Consider the following 19,590-nt stretch of genomic DNA (forward strand, 5'->3'; position numbering starts at 1 on the left):
GTGACCTCACTAACACCTAATACAGTTGTCACATAAGAGGACCCAGAGAAAACAGGTCAGTGACCCACATTCCTGTGCAGCAAATGCAGCAGAGGCAGCCATGTCAGAGTGGGGCTCCTAAATCACACCAGGTGATGCTTAACATTGAGCTGACCACCACCCTGTGAGCCATTGTCATACACGTTATAGCGGAACTTATGAACGTATAAGCTCTTCGACTCTTTGAACCTGTTCTACCATTTTATAAAATAGTGGTTGATCTGATTGTGGCCTCAACTCGACTTTCCTGTCTACCCCTGTGACCTTTGACCCCTTTAATCAATCAATAACTTTATCTAACTCAGCCTCGAAATGTTTGAATGACCCGCCAGCCTCTGCTGTCTGGGAAAGAGAGTTCTGCACACTAACAATAGTCAGAGAAACACATTCTCATCTCCATCTTAAATGGGAAATCCCCTTATTTTAAAACTATTTCCCCTTGTTCTAGTCTCTCCCACAAGGGAAAACATCTTATCAGCATCCAGCCTGAAGCGTCCCCTCAGGGTTATATGTTTCAATAAGACCACTTGTCTTTAACCAAATTAGAAGATGGTGGAAATGTGGGTGTTGAGCAACTGAGCAGCATAGTGATAGATAAAGAAAAGGTGCTAAAAAGGCTGGCACACTCCAGGTAGAGAAGTTGCCATGCACGGATGGGACGCATCCTAGATTTCTGAAAGCGGCAAAGGAGCATATTGATAGAAATTTTCCGGGCCTGTCTGAACACAGGATTAGTCCCGGGAGACTGGAGCATTGCAAATGTGGCACCGTTGTCTAAGGAGCAAAGGATAACCCAGGAAACTACAGACCTGTCAGCTTGACATCAACAGTGGAAAAACTGATGGAGGTCATAATACAGGATGAAATTTACACTTGAGAAAAATAAGTTAATACTAGAAAGTCAACATGGCAGCCCCAGTCGATTGCCCCTCCTTCCAAACATTCAAACCCTTCAGCACCGACGAACAGTGGCAGCCGTGTGTACCATATACAAGATGCACTGCAGTAACTCATCATTGTTCCTTCCAAACCCACGACCACTACCGTATTGAAGGCCAAGAGCAGCAGATACCTGGGAACCCCACCACCTGGAGGTTCTCCTCCAAGTCACTCACCACCCTAACTTGGAAATATATCATGTTCCTTCACTGTCACTGGGCAACATCCTGGAACTCCTTCCCCAACAGCACAGTGATGTGCCAACAACCTCAAGAACTGCAGCGGTTCGAGAAGCCAACTCACCACCACCTTCTGAAGGGCAAATAGGGATGGGCAATAATTGCTGGCCTAACCAGTGACGTCCACATCCTGTAAATGAACAAAACGTTAGATGGCATGGCCATGCTGAATTGCCCCTTAAGTGTCCAAAGATGTGCAGGTTGGTTGGCGTTTTGGGGATAGGGCGGGGGAGTGGCCCTAGATAGGGTGCACTTTCAGAGGGTCAGTGCAGACGTGATGAGCTGAATGGTCTTCTGCTCTGGATGGATTCTATTGATATTGGCCACTGTGCTTAAAATCAAGATTTTGCTTAATTCTAATTCACTCCTTTCAGTTGAATTCCAGTTTTTGTGTTTTTAAGCATTTTTGGATGTTTAATTCAACAATAATGTTGGTCGATAATTACAAGTTATTGTTGAAACATCTGACAGTAGTAACACCTGTCTGGGAAAGTATTAAATAGGGAGACAGATCAAGTGAAGCTTCACCAATAGTGTTTTATGTTGGCTCAAATGAAGCCATTTCCAGAATTAATATGGAGGTCATGATCTTAAACGTTTGCGTCATCTCCTTTTCTGCTCAAATGAGTTCAGCTCTGGCATTGTGTTGTGTATCCACATGAACTCATGGCTTGACTATATTGAATACAGGAGCAAGATTCCCAATCTACAACCATTATTCCAGCTATCCTCACCACTGGTCTCCAATGAAGATTAGATGCATTTATGTTAAATGGATCAAGCTGCAGTAAATGTAAATGCAATGCTATAGGTGTAACAGTTGTGGTGCTAACAAGCCAATTTAAAACAGATGACTCTGCTTCAGGTGCATAACGTGGCTTAAACATGAAGAGCATGACAGGAATAGATCATGGCTGATACAAAAACACAAGATTTGCTGCAGATAACGTTTAATTAGAAAATATATTAGGCACATCATCTATCCAGATTTACAGAGTACAAAATTATCCACAGAAGACGGTGAGAAATTTACATCTCTTCACATATACTTTTTATTTAAAAAAAATCAAGTCCCTTTAGCAATCTTGACAGCAGTTATTTTTCTAAAAAATCCAAATTTTCCAGTCTATGTTCTCATAACCCCATCAGCAAAATACAGATAAGTTTCACAGCACCTCACAAAACAGGCTCTCTCTGCAACAGTATTTCTGAACCTTGGGGATAACAATTAGATAGAACCCTGAATTTACAATCTTAAATTAACAAAGTCCTCCGAAAAGTAGCACAATTTCATAACACAATCAAGTCCAAGGCATTGGTTTCTACCAAGTACCTGAACAGACTATCGGCAGGGGGCAGTGTAGATTTCTCCCTAACCGCTCCGTTTTACCTAGTTCCAGTTGTACTTTGATTAAAGTCAACATGAACTAATACTGCTGCACTTTAGTGGATAACCAACATTTCAAAAACTGTAAGCAGGTTAGGGCCATTAATATTTTTTGTTGTGAAGCTATCGAGAGTGTATCAAAACAAGTGAAGGCAGTGAAATAAGATCATTCAGCTATCTCCTAATATGTTCAAAAATAAACACAAATTACCAAGATCATCTTCTCCTTTCCCCATTGACTTAGCTAAATGGATCAAATGTCCGCCATTATAAATCTCATCAATATACTAGGACAAAGTTACTTACCCTTCCCTCCGGCGGACAGTGAAGGAGGAAGAACGATTCGGAATGTTAGTGGGTTTTATCCAAGCGTATATGTGGCGGACAGAAACACACTTTACAAAAAGTCACAAAACTAATTACTTCTGCTTTCTGGAGCTAAAGTATTATATATATCAAACCCTTTTTTAAACATCACATGGTAATAAAGGCAAAAAAAATGAGTGTTAGGAATTAGATATTATGGATGTTGATATCTACATACAGTATACATATTTGGATTACAGTATCACTTTAGTTGAAACGGTTTTGAAAGCTAATCTCTGTAGAATGTTTGAGACTGATTCAGCACTTCTGTGGATTCACCAGGGCTGAACACATCAATTCAGACGAAATGTATCGTAACAGTACAATTGAGTGGAAAAGCACTTCTAAATGCTGCCAAATTAGATATTTTACATCTATAGACTAACCAAAAGGAACAATTTATTTTATAACCATAAACACACGACCTGCTGTATCAAAAGGCAAAGATACGTTGTTTTAAAATGAAAGATGAACACAAATGCTCTGCTCAGATTGCAGGGTCATGTTTTTGCCATTCACCCCATGCCCATGCAACCTTGCTGAATGTCTTTAAATGTACAGGTGAGAGACCAGGAACACGATACAAAACTACAACATCTGGTTACACATTCCATACTCTGACACACTGTACAACAGCAGTGCTGTTTTAGATCTTATGTACATCACCAGCATTTGTTCCAGGGCAGACTATAAATTCTACGATTAGAATCATTTAGTCTAATCACACACTCAGCCTTACTTCCATCAATTACGCCATTCACTGTTCTTTTTAACATAAGTTTACTATTGCTGCTTAATTGCACACTTTTAACATTAAGAAATACTAATGTATTGAAAGCAAAGGAATGATAGTAGATGCTTTACTGCCAGGAAATGCTACTGATGTTAGTAGCACTGGGTGACAAAGCCACAGACATCTTAAAATGCAGCCAAAACCCAACAAGAACATGCTATTGCTCAAAGAAATGACTGAATAGATGATTTGTGTCATGATAGGTGTAGATATCACCAACGGTAACAATAACACAGGTGAGTAGATAGGGCTCTGGTATGTGGAAAGCTCAACTATATTTCCCCAATATTAATTTAATGTGGCTCAGGAAAAACCCACTCTACCCTGGCTGGGAGGCATATGTGTGGAAACTTACCCAGTGCCCATTCTCTACCACAAAATGTTCCAAGGCCAGCGTCTACACACATGCATGGAAACTATGTACTTCCTGAAAGCTAGCACAAGACATACAAACAGACAGGTTGACTGTGAATGTAATTAAACAAAAATTATCACTTTGATTCGCTACACAATGGCGTGTAGGACCCAAACACATGGCAGGCAAAGCACGACACAACTAAATTCAATGTACCACCCACATCAAACCAGCATTGAAAGTACCCCCCCCCCCCCCCCACCACCCATTACTGTTCCCGATAGGAATGTATTGAGTGCAACATACCATTAGAACAGATCTGTAATGAAATGGACCTTTAACTTATTGGGCATTGAACCTCACAGCTTCAAAAATAATCTTGGTCACACAACACCCGAAGCAAAACTTTGCTTTTTAAACAATTGAAATTATTGGATATTACCATTTCTAGAATCTAAATTTTAAACAAAAAAGTCTTGGGATGTGAGAAATTGCAAGAGACACTCCATACTACAACGCCTGTGGTAAAGTATTAAAAATTCATAATTTCCTATAAAATTCTAGATTTCAAATTGAGAACCTCAGTGAAATGTGTGGCGATGCAATGTACATTTACGGAAGCTTCAAAAAGTGAAAATGTTCCCCAGCAAGAACAAAGCGTCGACTCCAAGAAAATTGTGTACAGAAACTGACAATGTTTTAGGTATGACCTTACAGGTTATCCAGATGTCCTTGCGAGTCCTCCTGCACTTAAGAGCTCTAATGACGAGCGCCATATTGATTGGCTAATTGAGTCAAAGTCAATAATTACACAGGAATCTCTTGCAGCCTCTCTGATGGACACTGAGTAGACATTCTCCATGTTCCAGTGCGCAACATTAAAATCAGTGACATTCATTCCCCCATTTATTTCATTTGTTAGATCCTTTTCAATACTTAAATTCTCTTACACTAGTCACCTGAACATATTTGCTCTGTGCCGCTGGGAAGTTTAATTGCTACAGTACTCTCTTCCATACGTTGTTGATAGTGCCAACAGGGCACCATGCTACCCTCTTCCAGAACATTGTTAATTTTTTCTTCAAATTTAGAGTACCTAATTCATTTTTTTCCCCAATTAAGGGGTAATTTAGTGTGTTCAATCCACCTAGCTTGCACATATTTTGGGTTGTGGGGGCGAAAATGTCGCAAACACGGGGAGAATGTACAAACACCACACGGACAGTGACCCAGAGCCGGGATCGAACCTGGGACCTTGGCGCCGTGAGGCCGCAGTGCTAACCCACTGCGCCAGCGTGCTGCCCTAGAACATTATTGATTAGTCAGTGATTTCTTTTGCTGCCAATTTTCAACAAATCTACCCAACTTGCCATTAATTCCGTGAGCCTTAATAGTCCTTAATTTTAAAAAAAAATCAAAAAATTATATTACCTAGTTCCTGGCCAGTAAATCAATCACATTCTCAGAGAATCCCAGAAGATTTGCAAGATATAACCTATTGATTATTGTCAAAGTACACATACAATACCACTAAAAATAAATGACAATCTGGGTTTTAAATATAGCAGCATTGACAATACACACAAGGATGTTTGGATTACAAAAAATATTCATCAGGATAAAACTGAAGTTCTATCACTCATTAAATATATGAGTATGACAAGATGTAGCAAAGATTCACTTCAATTATATGAATAAATAAAGTTATATTAAGACATGATTGAAAAATTGGGACTTTTTCAATTGAATGGTGAAGTAAAAATATCTAGTGATGTTTTCAAAATGCTGAAAAAGTTTTGAGAAAGTACATAGAGTAATTTGTTCCAACATGCTGGCATGATGATATCAAGGGGCCTTAAACTCTAGGTCATCACTAGGGTAACAAAAATAAATCTCTTCCAATAGTCTCATGTCAATAACCATGTGATATAATACTCCATGTTGTAGATTATGCACTATCATTTGGCGAGAACCGAATAAAAAATTTACAAGTGAATACAAGATAAAGGAGGTAAATAATTAGTTGGAATTGAATAGTCTTTTAGCCATAATTTTGATTCTAAGTGTTTTTAATGGATGAGGATACTGACGGCAGCAGGAAGTATTCAGCCATTCTTCCTTGTTTAACCTCCATATTAAATATAAATATTACAGGACAGAAGGAAACCACTCAAGGGCCCCTGTATTATTTGCCTAGCAACTTCACCCCATTCTCTTGTCTTCAAATATTTATCCATTTCCCTGTTTTTGGTTTGGTTTCCAATCAGGATTTCTGTATTAAAACTCTGCTTTAGAAAGTGTCCCCAAAACTTCTTCCATCCTTTTCATAATCTCAATTTGATGCCCCTCAGTTAGATTCACCAAGCAGCAGGAAGTCTTTGCCCCAATTTACTCTCTCAAAACCCTCTATTTTGAGCAAGTCTAGACAAATAATAATTTCAACTAATAGCTTTGGTTTTTGAAACTTACCAGCAGTTAACCTGACTGTTCTATAATAACTTGATTTATTATTGAGTTTTACTAATTTTTCTTAGCACATTCTTATTTACAATTGTCCCCTCCCATTGCTCGATCACTTTCTCCTCTTACCCTTTCGTTCCTGTGGAAAGAAAATACTTACTTCGTATCTTCACCATTCCTTCATACCTCACATTTATTTTTACACCTTATCCCTTCATCAACTATTATAACATACTTTAGAATTTTATTTTGTTACCCAACAGTCTTCCTTCAAAACTCTCCTTATCCTTTCTACTTTGTACATTCCTTCCATGTACCATTTAAAATTTCTCGAGTCGGATGCTGCTCTACATTTAATCTTAATTTTTCTACTCATCAAATGAGATATTAAAAAGCAGCACAAATACTGCAAAGGGGCAGCTTGAGGCACAGCAGCACCACTTCTCATCTTGAATCATCAGATAAGGTTCTAATGCTTGGTAAAAAGCATGCAACCTCTTCCTTCTAACTGCCTTGCAAGTAGCATTAACAGAGCGTTAAGAGGAACACTTTTCTAACTTTTACAGCAAAATACAGTCAAACTTGTAAATCAATTGCTGAATGTGTGTTTAACGGTGAGTTTACTGACGTTTCTGTCACGCTATTCTGGATTAGCAAATGCTTTTTATTCCTTACATCTGAAATACTGAGGCTCCAATCGGCTTGCTAATAGCACAATGGAATGGGATATACAGTAGATGGTGAAACTTTTTCTCAATGTGGAACATCACAAAGGCATCTGTAACAGGCCAAGTAATAAGCATTAGAAGCTGTGCAGAGGTAAATTTTCTGTTTGATGGTGCAGTATAATTTCAATATGGCAGTTCAAGAAAAATGTTCAAGGGCAAACGTATCAATAAAATTTGAAAAAGGGATGGGCCATTGCCAACAAAAATTAAGTGGGACTTTAAAGAGAGGGACTCATCAAATCAAACTGAAAAAAAAGTTTCTCTACAGTTCACAGTGTAGTATGGAGTCTCTGATGTACTAAAATGTATTCACATTAATGCATACATGTGTACTAATTCACAGCTGCTAGTTACACAACACATTCACAAATGGCAAAAATAACCTTTATCTGAAGGCAAAAACAAAAAACACAAAAATAAATCCTGCAAATTAGTGTTTCTTCCAGTAAAACTGTCCTATTTCTCCCTTTGGGTTAATTCCCCCAAATCTTTAAATATACAGTTAACTGACAGGCAGGAAAACAAGTGACCCGTGAACTGACCTGGGCGCAACTCAAGAAATTGTGGCATGCCATGGTACAAGTGCACTTGGTTTTTATTCATTTATTTTAAACCCTGTGCATCCATTCATTCCTCCGCTCTTGGTCCTGCCCAGTTCACATAACAGTTCACTCAACGCAGTCCTTGGATCATGGGCAACAGGGATTGTCGATAACTAACATTACATCAATCCCATAAACTTCAAGCAAGTCCATCAGGAAGATACGATCCCCCTGGGGGTCCAGACCCATACTCCTGACATGGTCAGCTGTTAGCGTTTTATCTTGACACGCTGAAACTTCCAACAACATCTGGAAGATACGATTGTTCTGTTCCATGAAAAACCTGCAAGAAAAAGAAACCATAAAGGACATGAGGCAACTTACTGGTCAAACGGCTTCAAGACACAAAAACAGCAGCAAGTTCTTAACAGGACACACTTTACAGAAATATATGGTTCACAACAGACTTTGTTGTGAGAGGGATGCTCTGGTTAGAGTCCTGCCAAAAGACTGGACGGAAACAATTAAAGACTCACAGACTAGAAAAAGCAAATCTCTCTATATTAGCACTAGAAAAGCAGGTATGAATTACAGACAGGGAATCTTACAAACACCATCAATTCCTGGAAGGCAACAGACTTTTCCCTCATCCCTCTCAGGATTGTGCATTTCACCTTCCAGCCTTATGTAGAAATGGTCAGTGTATCAGCATTTGCAGGGACTGGGTGGTTTACTGACTTCACTTTATTCTGATGTTTTAAGTTTCCTTTGTAATTCTGTTACTTTGATACGGTTTTCCTTTAAGGGCCTGCCTGCCTTTTATTTCGTCCCGTACTTTGTTGATTTTGGTTTATTTGGCTAACCCAAAGGAGTATAAGTGGACACCGCTGGAACAGTGAGGTGTGGGAGGATCTGGGAAAGTCTGTCAACCTGTTGAGCTGTTTTCAGAATACATCTGCCCCTGGTACAAGACTGGTTTTAGACATTCTGTCACCCGGGTCTCAACTTTCCCTTTACCCTCTCTTCTCAAGTGTGCAATGTTAGCGACTTACATAATGAACAGGTCCTCTTCGCTGGAGCTGCAATCTCCTCCCACCTCCTGAGAATAAAGTAGTATTTGCCTGTTGGAAGTAATTGCATGTCATTTAATTGTGAGCAGACATGCGTACACAATTCAGCCTGTCACATTAGAGCAATAAAAGCATCCATGGGGTAAAGATACACCATTGCCTGATTGAATTATACAAACACGTGAAGTAACACATTGAGCAATAACAATCAGAGTGCCATGTTCAATTCCTGGGGTTCCTACGGAAATAGGAGGGGGTACTACAATTACCCAATGCATTCCTGTAATTGAGGAAAATGGGGAAAGGGGAGAAAAACTAGGGTTTTGCTGACCTCTGGTCATTCAGCTTGCGATATTTGTCCTTATCTGCACTGTTTATCTTCAGTAGTTGCTGCAGGTGCTCACGGTCTGTTTTTACATTTTGGTTATCAACATAGACATCATACAAATCTTTCTTTTCCTCAAATATCTTTTCTGTTGTGCCTTAAAAAACACAAAATGCAATTTGTTAGAAACAGCTCAAAATCAGGCAAAAAAACTAACTTGCATATAAATGTAAAAGTTATCCATCAACTTGCGCAAAGATCTTACCGACATGTGCTGACATTTTGGAATCAAGCAGAATAAGGTGGGTGTTGTAATGTACAATCTGCTAGAATGCTGTCATCTTGTTAAGTCTTCAAAGATGATTACAGATATGTTAGAGGGCAATGTTAGAATGTTTTGTATACTTACAGGCCACATAAGACACCTCGGTCTCCAGGGTTTCTATATCTGCTACGCTGATATAAAAGTAAGGCTTGGATTCAGGGCTTCCTCCGATCCCAGGCAGTGAAACATTTGCCAGACAACAACAGCAATAAACTGGAATAGAAGAGGATGAGAAAGTTCAATATGATATTTAACTGCATTGTCGGTGGGGGAGGGAGGGGCCCTTTGGGTTAGTCAAATAAACTAAATCAACAAAGTACAGATCGAAATAAAACCATTCTTGTCTGCGTGACTACTCATTTCAAATTTAGCCAATGCTACCAAGATCAGGGAATGGCTATTCATAGAATCCCTACTGTGTAAAAGGAGGCCATTTTGTCCGCAAGAGTCTGCACTGATTTTCTAGAAAGAACACCCAACCTAGGCTCACTCCCCACCCTATCCCCATAACTCCACCTAATCTGTACATCTTTGGACTGTGGGAGGATACCCACGCAGACACGGGGAGAACATGCAAACTCTACACAGTCACCAAAGGCTAGAATTTAACCTGGGTCCCTGATGCTGTGAGGCAGCAGTGCTAACCACTGTGCCACCATGTTTGGTTCCCTGCAATATTGCATACTTTCATATATTTAAACGTATCAAGCACAGTGGTCAGCATTGTTGCTTCACAGCGCTAGGGACCCGGGTTAAATTCCTGGCTTGGGGCACTGTCTGTGCGTAGTCTGCACATTCTCCCCGTGTGTGCGTGGGTTTCCTCCGGGTGCTCCGGTTTTCTCCCACAGTCTAAAGATGTGCAGGTTAGGTGGATTGGCCATGATAAAATTGCCCCTGGTGTCCAAAAGGTTAGGTTGGATTACTGGGTTGCGGGGATAGGGTGGAGGCGTGGGCTTAAGTTTGGTGCTCTTTCCAAGGGCCGGTGCAGACTCAATGGGCTGAAAGGCCTCCTCCTACACTGTAAATTCTGATTCTATGAAAATAAAATAAAATTGAATACTCACCTTGGTTGTGGTTATGAACAGTGTCGGCTGTGCTTAAACATGTCACACATATTTTCCAGACTTCATCGATTTTTTTTTATTCGCTGGCTGGGCCGGCAATTACTGCCCATCCCAAATTGCCCTTAAACTAAGTGGTTTGTTGGGCCATTCAGAGGACATTTAAGAATCAGTCACATTGCTGTGGATCTGGAGTTATATGTAGGCCAGACTAGGTAAAGGACATTAGTGAACCAGATGGGTTTTTAAAAACAACAATGGTTTCTTGGTGATCAGACTTTTAATTCCAGATTTTATTGAATTTAACTTTCATCATCTGTCATGTCGGGATTTGAAACAGGGTCCTCAAGAGCATTACCCTGGGCCTCTGGGTTACTCGTCCATTGACAAAACTACGTCATCACCTCCCCATTTAGCAGAAGTAATTCATGTCAATAACTGGAATTGAGCGAATAATCACTGTAACAAGTGGTAGAATGGTCAGTGCTTCAATTGCTGCTCTTTTAGCAATACAGGGAATATGAAATGTAAGGCAAGGTAAAAAATGAATTGATGCAAAGTACACACCTCTATAGCAGACCACTCCCACTGGAGGGGGTGAGAAAATCAAAATCCGCTTCCTTAAAAGTGCAAACTTCCAAAGGACCATTATCTGTTCCCCGAAAAACTTGATAAACTGTGACATGCATCCTGCAGGATGAGTGATCTGTTTCCAAGATAAGGATTTCAGCAACAGTTAAGTAATATAATTTGCCAGGCAATGCACTGATAAAGCTTCTAGCTGCAAATTCCCAAACTATGACAATCACTATGTATGTGTTAAATAGGAATCTGTGCTTATACATCAAGGTCTAGTTTACAGCAAATATCCTCCACTGACAAGAGTTGATCCTGGATGGACAAGATTGTATCTGGGAAGATAGATCAATTATCCAGAACACAATAGAATATGAAACAAGGAAAGTGAAATTGGCTCAGTGCAGGCAGAACCAATGCTGTCCCAAAAGGGTGAACAATCCTGAAATCTATCATGTAATCAGAACGCAGAGCCAATTTCACTCGTGCTCACTCCCCATTTATATCGGAACTCTGTCCATTCTGAAAAGCAGACACCATGCCACAAAGCAATAGTGCTTGCTCGTCATAATTGGCGAAATTCAAATGCAGAGGGAAGCAAAATGGAAAGCAACATTTGAATATTTTACCTATTTGGGTTTACATCCATTCTATACTTTTTGACGTGTCAATGGAGCATTTATCCAGCATGACTGGTTCTGGATTGTGTTACGAGTCACCCGTGTCAAACCTAGTAAATGTAAAAGAGCTCTTTACATTTGTGGGGAATATTTGCAAATATCACCTCCCCTCAATATAGCTTTCCATGCAGCCACGTCTTCCCTATACATTACCTCGCTTTCAGCTGCCCAGGTTTAACTTCCTACATAAATCCTTTGCTTTCCCACCTTTTCAAAACAACCTTAAAACCCATCTCTTCCACTAAGCTCCACAGACTAACTTTTATTTTGGATATGTTTGGCACATTCTTATATATTAATGGTGCTATGCAAACATAGGTTGTCATTTTTAATTAACATTTTGTTTTCACAATGTGTTTCACATATACTCTGTGTAGAAATAAACTAAGCTCTTATAGAACTTGAATAGCAAGTTACAATGCTATACATACAAAATATCTTTGGGGATTAAAAAAAAAATGACTGAGACACTTGAAGCTGCGATTTCTGTGTTACTTTTGCCAATCAGTCCAAATCTCCGAGTTATTATAGTCTACTTTAATTCATTTAATGTTTTCTTCCTTCAAAAATGTCAGTGCAAAATGCAAATTTTCACTTGTACATTATAAATTGAAGTTTTCAAAATGGAAACTTAATACAAAAGGCACTTGAGATTGAAATTGTGCTGTGAAAAATGCAAGGGAATTAATTTGACAAAGAACTCAAATTTCAAATGATTACATATTCCATCTTGGGCCAAATTAGTACTGCTCAGAATTTAGCATAGCATATGACACTTCATACAGGCAATTATTACATCAACATTGACGGTGTTACAGCACTGGCCCCGCACCTGCGGGAGATATTCACAGACTTGCTATCTAGGGGTACACTGCCACCTACGCTAGCACAGGCCTTAATCTCGCTGATACCCAAGATAGAAAAAGACCCAACGGAATGTGGGTCATACAGACCCATCTCACTGCTGAACGCAGATGCCAAAATACTGGCCAAATGGCTAGACAACTGCGTACCAGAGGTGGTCGCAGAGGACCAGATAGGCTTTTTCAAAGGTAGACAGCTAACCTCGAACATCAGGCGCCTGCTGAACGTGATAATGACCCCATCCGCAGAAAGAATACCAGAGGTGATCGTCTCCCTGGACGCAGAAAATGCCTTCGTCAGGGTTGAATGGAAATACCTCATCGAGGTACTGGAGCGGTTCGGGCTTGGAACAGGGTTCACCTCCTGGGTAAAGCTCCTATACAACGCTCCCATGGCGAGCGTACGGACCACCAATGCCAACTCCTGATACTTCCAGTTGCACAGGGGCACCAGACAAGGATGCCCGCTGCCCCCGCTGTAGTTCGCTCTCGCGATCGAGTCATTAGCAATTTCTTTCAGAGCAGCAAAAAGCTGGAGGGGGATCCGAAGGGGCAGCAGAGAGCACAGAGTCTCACGCTATGCAGACGACCTGCTCCTCTACATTTCGGACCCACAAAGCAGCATGGACGGAATCATCGCACTCCTGAAAGACTTTTGAGGGCTTCTCGGGCTACAAACTCAACATGAGCAAAAGCAAGATCTTCCTGAGACACCCACACGTAGGGGAGGCAGCACTAATGGGACTGCCGTTTAAACAAGCCCGACACAAATTCCGCTACCTGGAGATCCAAATAGCCCATGACTGGAAAGGGATCCACAAATGGAACCTCACCAGTCTGACAGAGGAAGCAAAAAGGACCTGCAAAGATGGAACACAGGAGAGAGAAGAATGCTAGGATCCCAAAGAAGGTCCGACAAAAAGCTAAATCCAGGGGGGGGGGGGGGGGGGGGGGGGGGGGCTAGCCCTCCCAAACCTACAATTCTACCACTGGGCGGCGACGGCCGAGCGAATAAGGGGATGGATCCAGGAGCTGAGTGGGTGTGAGCAGAGGAGGTCTCCTGCATGGGGACCTCCCTCTGGGCCTTTGCCACGGCGTCATTCCCATCCCCACCCAAAAAACACTCTAGCAGCCCAGTGGTGATAGCCACCTTCCAATCCTGGAACCAACTACAGCAGCAATTTGGCCTGACCAAAATGTCAGACAAAGCTCCCATCTGCAACAACCATAGGTTCACACCAGCACTGACTGATGCCACCTTTAAAAAGTGGGGACAGGACGGAAGGTCAATGACAGTTAGGGACCTATATACAGATGGCAGGATTGCAACAGTAGACAAACTGACGGAGAAATTCCAGTTAGCCAGGGGAACGAGCTAAGGTACCTGCCACTCAAAAACCTACGAAAGGAGACAAGGATGTACCCACAACCGTCACGACAGACAGTACTGGTAAGAGTTACTGGACGCAAGCATCCTAGATAAAGGGAACTGTAGCGACATGTATGAGCGACTGGTAGAAAGGGCCGACACCGTACTGGATGCAGCAAGAAAGAAATGGGAGGAAGACCTGGGGATTGAAATAGGGTGGGGACTGCAGAGTGGCAACTCCATTTCCACGTGCACAAGACTCAGCCTGACACAACTAAAAGTGGTACATAGAGCATTACAAGAACCAATATGAGTAGGATCTTCCCGGAGGTGGGGGGTAGATGTGAACGGTGCCAAGGAGGCCCAGTCAACCATGCGCACATGTTCTGGTCTTGCCCCAGACCTGCGGGATACCGGACAACCTTCTTTGAGGCAATGTCCAAAGTGGTGGGGATGAGGGTGGAACCATGCCCCAAAGTGGCGGTCTTCGGGGTATCAGACCAGCCAGATCTATTCCTGGGGAGGAGGGCGGACGCCCTTGCCTTTGCCTCCCTGATCGCCCGCCGTAGAATCCTGTTCGGCTGGCGGTCAGCAGCAGCACCCAAAGCTGCAGACTGGCTGTCTGACCTCTCAGAATCTCTCCAAATGGAGAAAATCAAATACGCCATTCGAGTGTCAGACGACGGCTTCCACAGATCGTGGGACCCATTCACCCAATTGTTCCGGGACCTGTTTGTGGCCAACGACCAAGCAGAAGAATCGCCAGGTAGCCAAGAATCAGGGGAAAGTAGCCAAGGAATGAGGGGGGTGGGCAGCTAAACCTAAGAGAAAAGAAAGGCGAACCACAGGAGAAGGGGAGGGGAGGGGGGGGGGGGGGGAGGGGAGTGTAGAAGGGAAGAGGGAGGATACAGGGAATAGAGAGGAACCAGACCGGGGGGGGGGGCGCAAGGGAATGACAGCCGGAAGGAGAGAACGGGAAACAACAACAAACTTGGCAAATACAGTAACAGAGAGCAAGGAAGATACGGGCGAAAGACAGGACAAACGGCCGAAGCAGAGGTGATGGCGAGACGACAAAGGCAGTCCGGGAGAAGCAAGTAACACCAACACCAGATCCATTCCCCTATTGCCCTCTCTGCATTGGACATAACCAATGTCATTGTTTCTCCGGCACCCAAATGTATCTGTACCTCCCCAGTTTACGCCCCGCCCCCACAAACAGGTGCCTACTTATGTGTTAAAAATAATATTGCTAACTGTACAGAGTTGCTGCTGTTGAACTAGTGCACAATATCCTACCAGTTTTTTTTTCTTCTCCTATATATATATATAAATAAAATTTATTCTGTGTACATAACTGTAAATATACTTTGTTCAAAAACCCAATAAAAAACATTTATAAAAAGAAAACATTGATGGTGTTTTTAAAAAATAAATTTAGAGTGCCCAATTATTTTTTCAAATTAAGGGGCAATTTAACGTGGCCAATTCACCTAACCTGCACATCTTTGGGCTGTGGGGGTGAAACCCACGCAGACACAGGGAGAATGTGCAAACTCCACACAGACAGTGACCCGGGGCCGGGATTCGAACCCGGGTCCTCAGCGCCGTCGGCAGCAATGCTAACCACTGTGCCACCGTGCTGCCCTTTGATGGTGTTAACAATCTCTTTAAACAAATTTATTTTGCTTTCCGATTTCAAACAACTGTGTTCTCTGTTACCTTCATCTCTGGATACATGTACTTGTTAACAGATGGCAACCAGTGAAGGGATGTAGGAATTCCTTTGTTCATCCCTGACGGTAAAACACCTTTCTTGTCTTCATAAAAGGCTTCCAATTGTGCATAAAGTCCAGGGCTTTCAAGTTGATGTCTGTAAAAATATACAATATATTCTGAGCTATTCAGGGACTTTCAGTGTCATTTGGGAACCTTAATTTGCTGGGCGGTGGGGATATTAAAAACTTGTCTATTTGAACAATGAAAATTGACAGTCAATACACTTCTTTTTTTAAATAAATTTAGAGTACCCCATTCATTTTTTCCAATTAAGGGCAATTTAGCGTGGTCAATCCACCTACCCTGTTCATCTTTGGGTTGTGGGGGCGAAACCCACGCAAACACGGGGAGAATGTGCAAACTCCATACGGCGCCAATACACTTCTAACCTTACCTAAACTGGGCATCCCATATTTGTTAGAATTTTAACAGGGTGGATAGCGGGAGGGAAGGTTTGCAATCCCTTTTTCAGATACAGCTTCTTGTTACTGTCTGCCTGGCAATATCCAAGCAATTCCACCAGAATGGATCACAGCAAAAGGGCTGAATCACTTTGCTTCTTGATCAAATCAGGAGAGATATGATAAAAGTCTCTTCTCTCAGCACAACATATAAATAGTCACAGTGAGAAGTCTAACAACACCAGGTTAAAGTCCAACAGGTTTATTTGGAATCATGAGCTTTCGGAGCACAGCTCCTTCATCAGGTGAGTGATTCCAAACAAACCTGTTGGAATTTAACCTGCTGTTGCTTTAACCTAAGTTGCAAGGCTTTATACTGTGCCCACCCCAGTCCAACGCTGGCACCTCCACATAATAGAAAGTGGTTCAGTTTTGTTCCATTTCCTAATTGTCCTGAGTCCATACCACAAACTGTAGAGTTCAGCTAATTTTCATACAAGGCATGCCAAGATGTTGGAAGGGTACCTACATATTTAAAATTATACCCAAAGAGTTTGAAATCAAATCAGAAAGTGATGAATCTGCACACATGGTGTGCCAACATCAGAAAACAAAAGACAGGTTAATATTCTAGGCTGAGGTACTTAATCAGACGTTAAAACTGCTAGAAGTGCAAAGGTGAACCAAACAACAAAGGGGGGGGGGAAAAAATCAAGATTGAGAATGAATCCGATTAAATGGTCAACAAATAGATTTCTCTCATTATTATTGAGAGCTGAAGCTAGTGGGTGAGACAAAAGGGTGTAAAGTAGTTAATTATTGGTGAAAAGGTACAGCAAAGATGAAACAAATCTCTCCCAAAACAGACGCGAATGACTCAATACCAAGTCAGTATATTCAGAGGAATAAAGGGGAAAGGTAAACCTAAAGGGGGAATTGTCACCGAGGTCTATCAAAGCTGCATGTCAGCTGAGAATTGCTGCAAGTTTTCTTTGGCAATGCATCAGTGAAGCCAATCCATTTGTGCCTGTTAGATTTTCCATTATGTCAGGAAGCAACAGCACAGTCCCCGAGGATGATTAGAAACAGAATAAGAGGATCTTTCTTGTATGATGAACGCCTATTTAATAAGACAACTGTTTAAAGTGCAAATATGTTTTGATGTGTGAATGTTTATACCATTATCATGAAATTATTCACCACTATTAAGGGCCACTAACACAAGAGCCCTCACCTGACCTGATTCTCCAGAAAATGCATGTATCTGTACAGAAGTGTATACGACGGTGACAGAATTCCAACAGATTTCATTCGAGCGCCTCGTTCCAGTTCACTCTCCACGGGCATATTGGCAAAGCATGCCATGCCAAAGTAGTTACCTTTCCGAAAGTAGCTGAAAATACAAAGGGACAGCTAGCTGATCAGGAATACATATTAAATTAACACCAACAGCTTACCTGGAAACAGTCTTCTTAATTAAGTTTTTTGAAATGTATTATAAATTTATACAATGCATATAGTGCTCGGATTAAACCTCCCCAATCTCAGCGTTTACCTGATAGACTATTAGCATCTATATGCCAAAGCCAAAACAGACAAGGATCCACACGCATTTTGAAGCTAAAAGCACAAAACAGAATTGGCAGTAAAGCAAACTTCCTCGACAAGCTGAAACCCATAGAGTACATGTAGATTTGGTGCCCCTGGTTTACTGAAGTACGAAGCACAAGTTCAATGCTTTCATGAAAATAGATGAATAGTTTCTCTGGCAATCATAGAAAGGTTACAGCACAGAGGCAGGCTATTCAGCCCATCAAGCCCGTGCCATCTCTCTGCAAGAGCAATTCAGTTAGTCACACTGACAACCCTGAACATTTATTTTATGCTTTGGTGCTTATCCAATTTCCTTTTGAAAGTCATAAACTGAATCTGCCTCCAACATCCTTTCAGGCAGTGCATTCCAGATCGTAACCACTCTGCGGTAAAAATGTTTTCTCACGTGCCTTTGGATTTATTTTTTTTGCCAATCGTCTTACATCAGTGTCCCCGGGTTCTCACGTCTATCATCAATGGGAACAGGATCCTTAACTGCTACCTAGGCCCCTCATGATTCAAACTCTATTAAATGTCTTGTTCACTCCCTTCTTTAAAGAGAAAACTTCTCCAGTCTAATCTTGTAACTGAAGTGTTTAACCTTGGAACCATTCTTATTTTTTTATTATAACTTTTAGAGTACCCAATTATTTTTTTTCCAATTAAGGGGCTAGCGTGACCAATGCACCGAACCTGCACATCTTTTGGGTAGTGGGGATGAAACCCACGCAGACACGGGAGAAAGTGCAAACTCCACACAGACAGTGACCCCGGGCCGGGATTCAAACCCAGGTCCTCAGTGCCGTAGTCCCAGTGCTAACCACTGCACTGCCCTAACCTTGGAATCATTCTGAGAAATCCTGAAGCCCAGTCCATCACACGAACTCGCCTCCCATCCATCAACTCCATCTACACCTCCCGCTGCCTGGGGAAAGCGGACAGCATAATCAAAGACGCCTTCCACCCGGCTTACTCACTCTTCCAACTTCTTCCATCGGGCAGGAGATACAAAAGTCTAAGGACACGCACGAACAGACTCAAAAACAGCTTCTTCCCTGCTGTTACCAGACTCCTAAACTACGCTCTTATGGACTGACCTCATTAACACTACACCCCTGTATGCTTCACCCGATGTCGGTGTTTATGTAGTTACATTGTGTACCATGTATTGCCCCATTATGTATTTTCTTTTCACGTACTTAATGATCTGTTGAGCTACTCACAGAAAAATACTTTTCACTGTACCTCGGTACACATGACAACAAACAAATCCAATCCATCCAATCCAAAGGAAGAACCCCCCCCGGTATGCTGATAATCACCTGGGTCATACTCCAAACATGCAGTGAAGTGAAGTGCTGGCTACTCTTTGAGGAGCTGAATGAGCATGTATAACGCCTCCATACTCAGAGCGTCTGATCCAATCAATTCTGAGAATATGCAAACATTGTCTGTATCAGAGGGCTGTGGAAATTTCCAGCAAGTTGGAAAATGCTCTCATTCTGAATTCACTGCAGTACTGCCAACAGCTATAAATCAGCTCTATAAATATTGCAGTGGAGATAGAGAAGGGTATGAAATTGAATTGTGGATTTCTCCATCTACACCTCCCGCTGCCTGGGAAAGCGGGCAGCATAATCAAAGACCCTAACAAACCTATTAGATGGCACCTCATTAAACACCCTTTGGAACTTCATATA

General features: G+C 41.8%; 1 protein-coding gene across 2 annotated transcripts in view; it reads right to left on the bottom strand.

Annotated features, from left to right (window-relative positions):
* Positions 1-2,150: 2,150 nt before the first annotated feature.
* Positions 2,151-19,590, bottom strand: part of dennd11 (DENN domain containing 11) — a 33,993-nt gene continuing 16,553 nt past the window's right edge. The window contains exons 3-9 of one of the 2 annotated variants that reach the window (XM_038781407.1): positions 17,532-17,690; positions 15,840-15,990; positions 11,197-11,335; positions 9,653-9,781; positions 9,250-9,400; positions 8,901-8,969; positions 2,151-8,191 (exon numbers count right to left, since the gene is read on the bottom strand). In XM_038781407.1, the coding sequence (XP_038637335.1) occupies positions 7,996-8,191; positions 8,901-8,969; positions 9,250-9,400; positions 9,653-9,781; positions 11,197-11,335; positions 15,840-15,990; positions 17,532-17,690 (994 nt within the window). In that variant the 3' untranslated portion in view covers positions 2,151-7,995. The remainder of the gene's footprint in view (positions 8,192-8,900; positions 8,970-9,249; positions 9,401-9,652; positions 9,782-11,196; positions 11,336-15,839; positions 15,991-17,531; positions 17,691-19,590) is intronic. The other variant, XM_038781409.1, reaches the window with a different exon arrangement.

This window comes from Scyliorhinus canicula, chromosome 20 (genome assembly GCF_902713615.1).
Source record: "Scyliorhinus canicula chromosome 20, sScyCan1.1, whole genome shotgun sequence".
Lineage (NCBI taxonomy): Eukaryota > Metazoa > Chordata > Chondrichthyes > Carcharhiniformes > Scyliorhinidae > Scyliorhinus > Scyliorhinus canicula.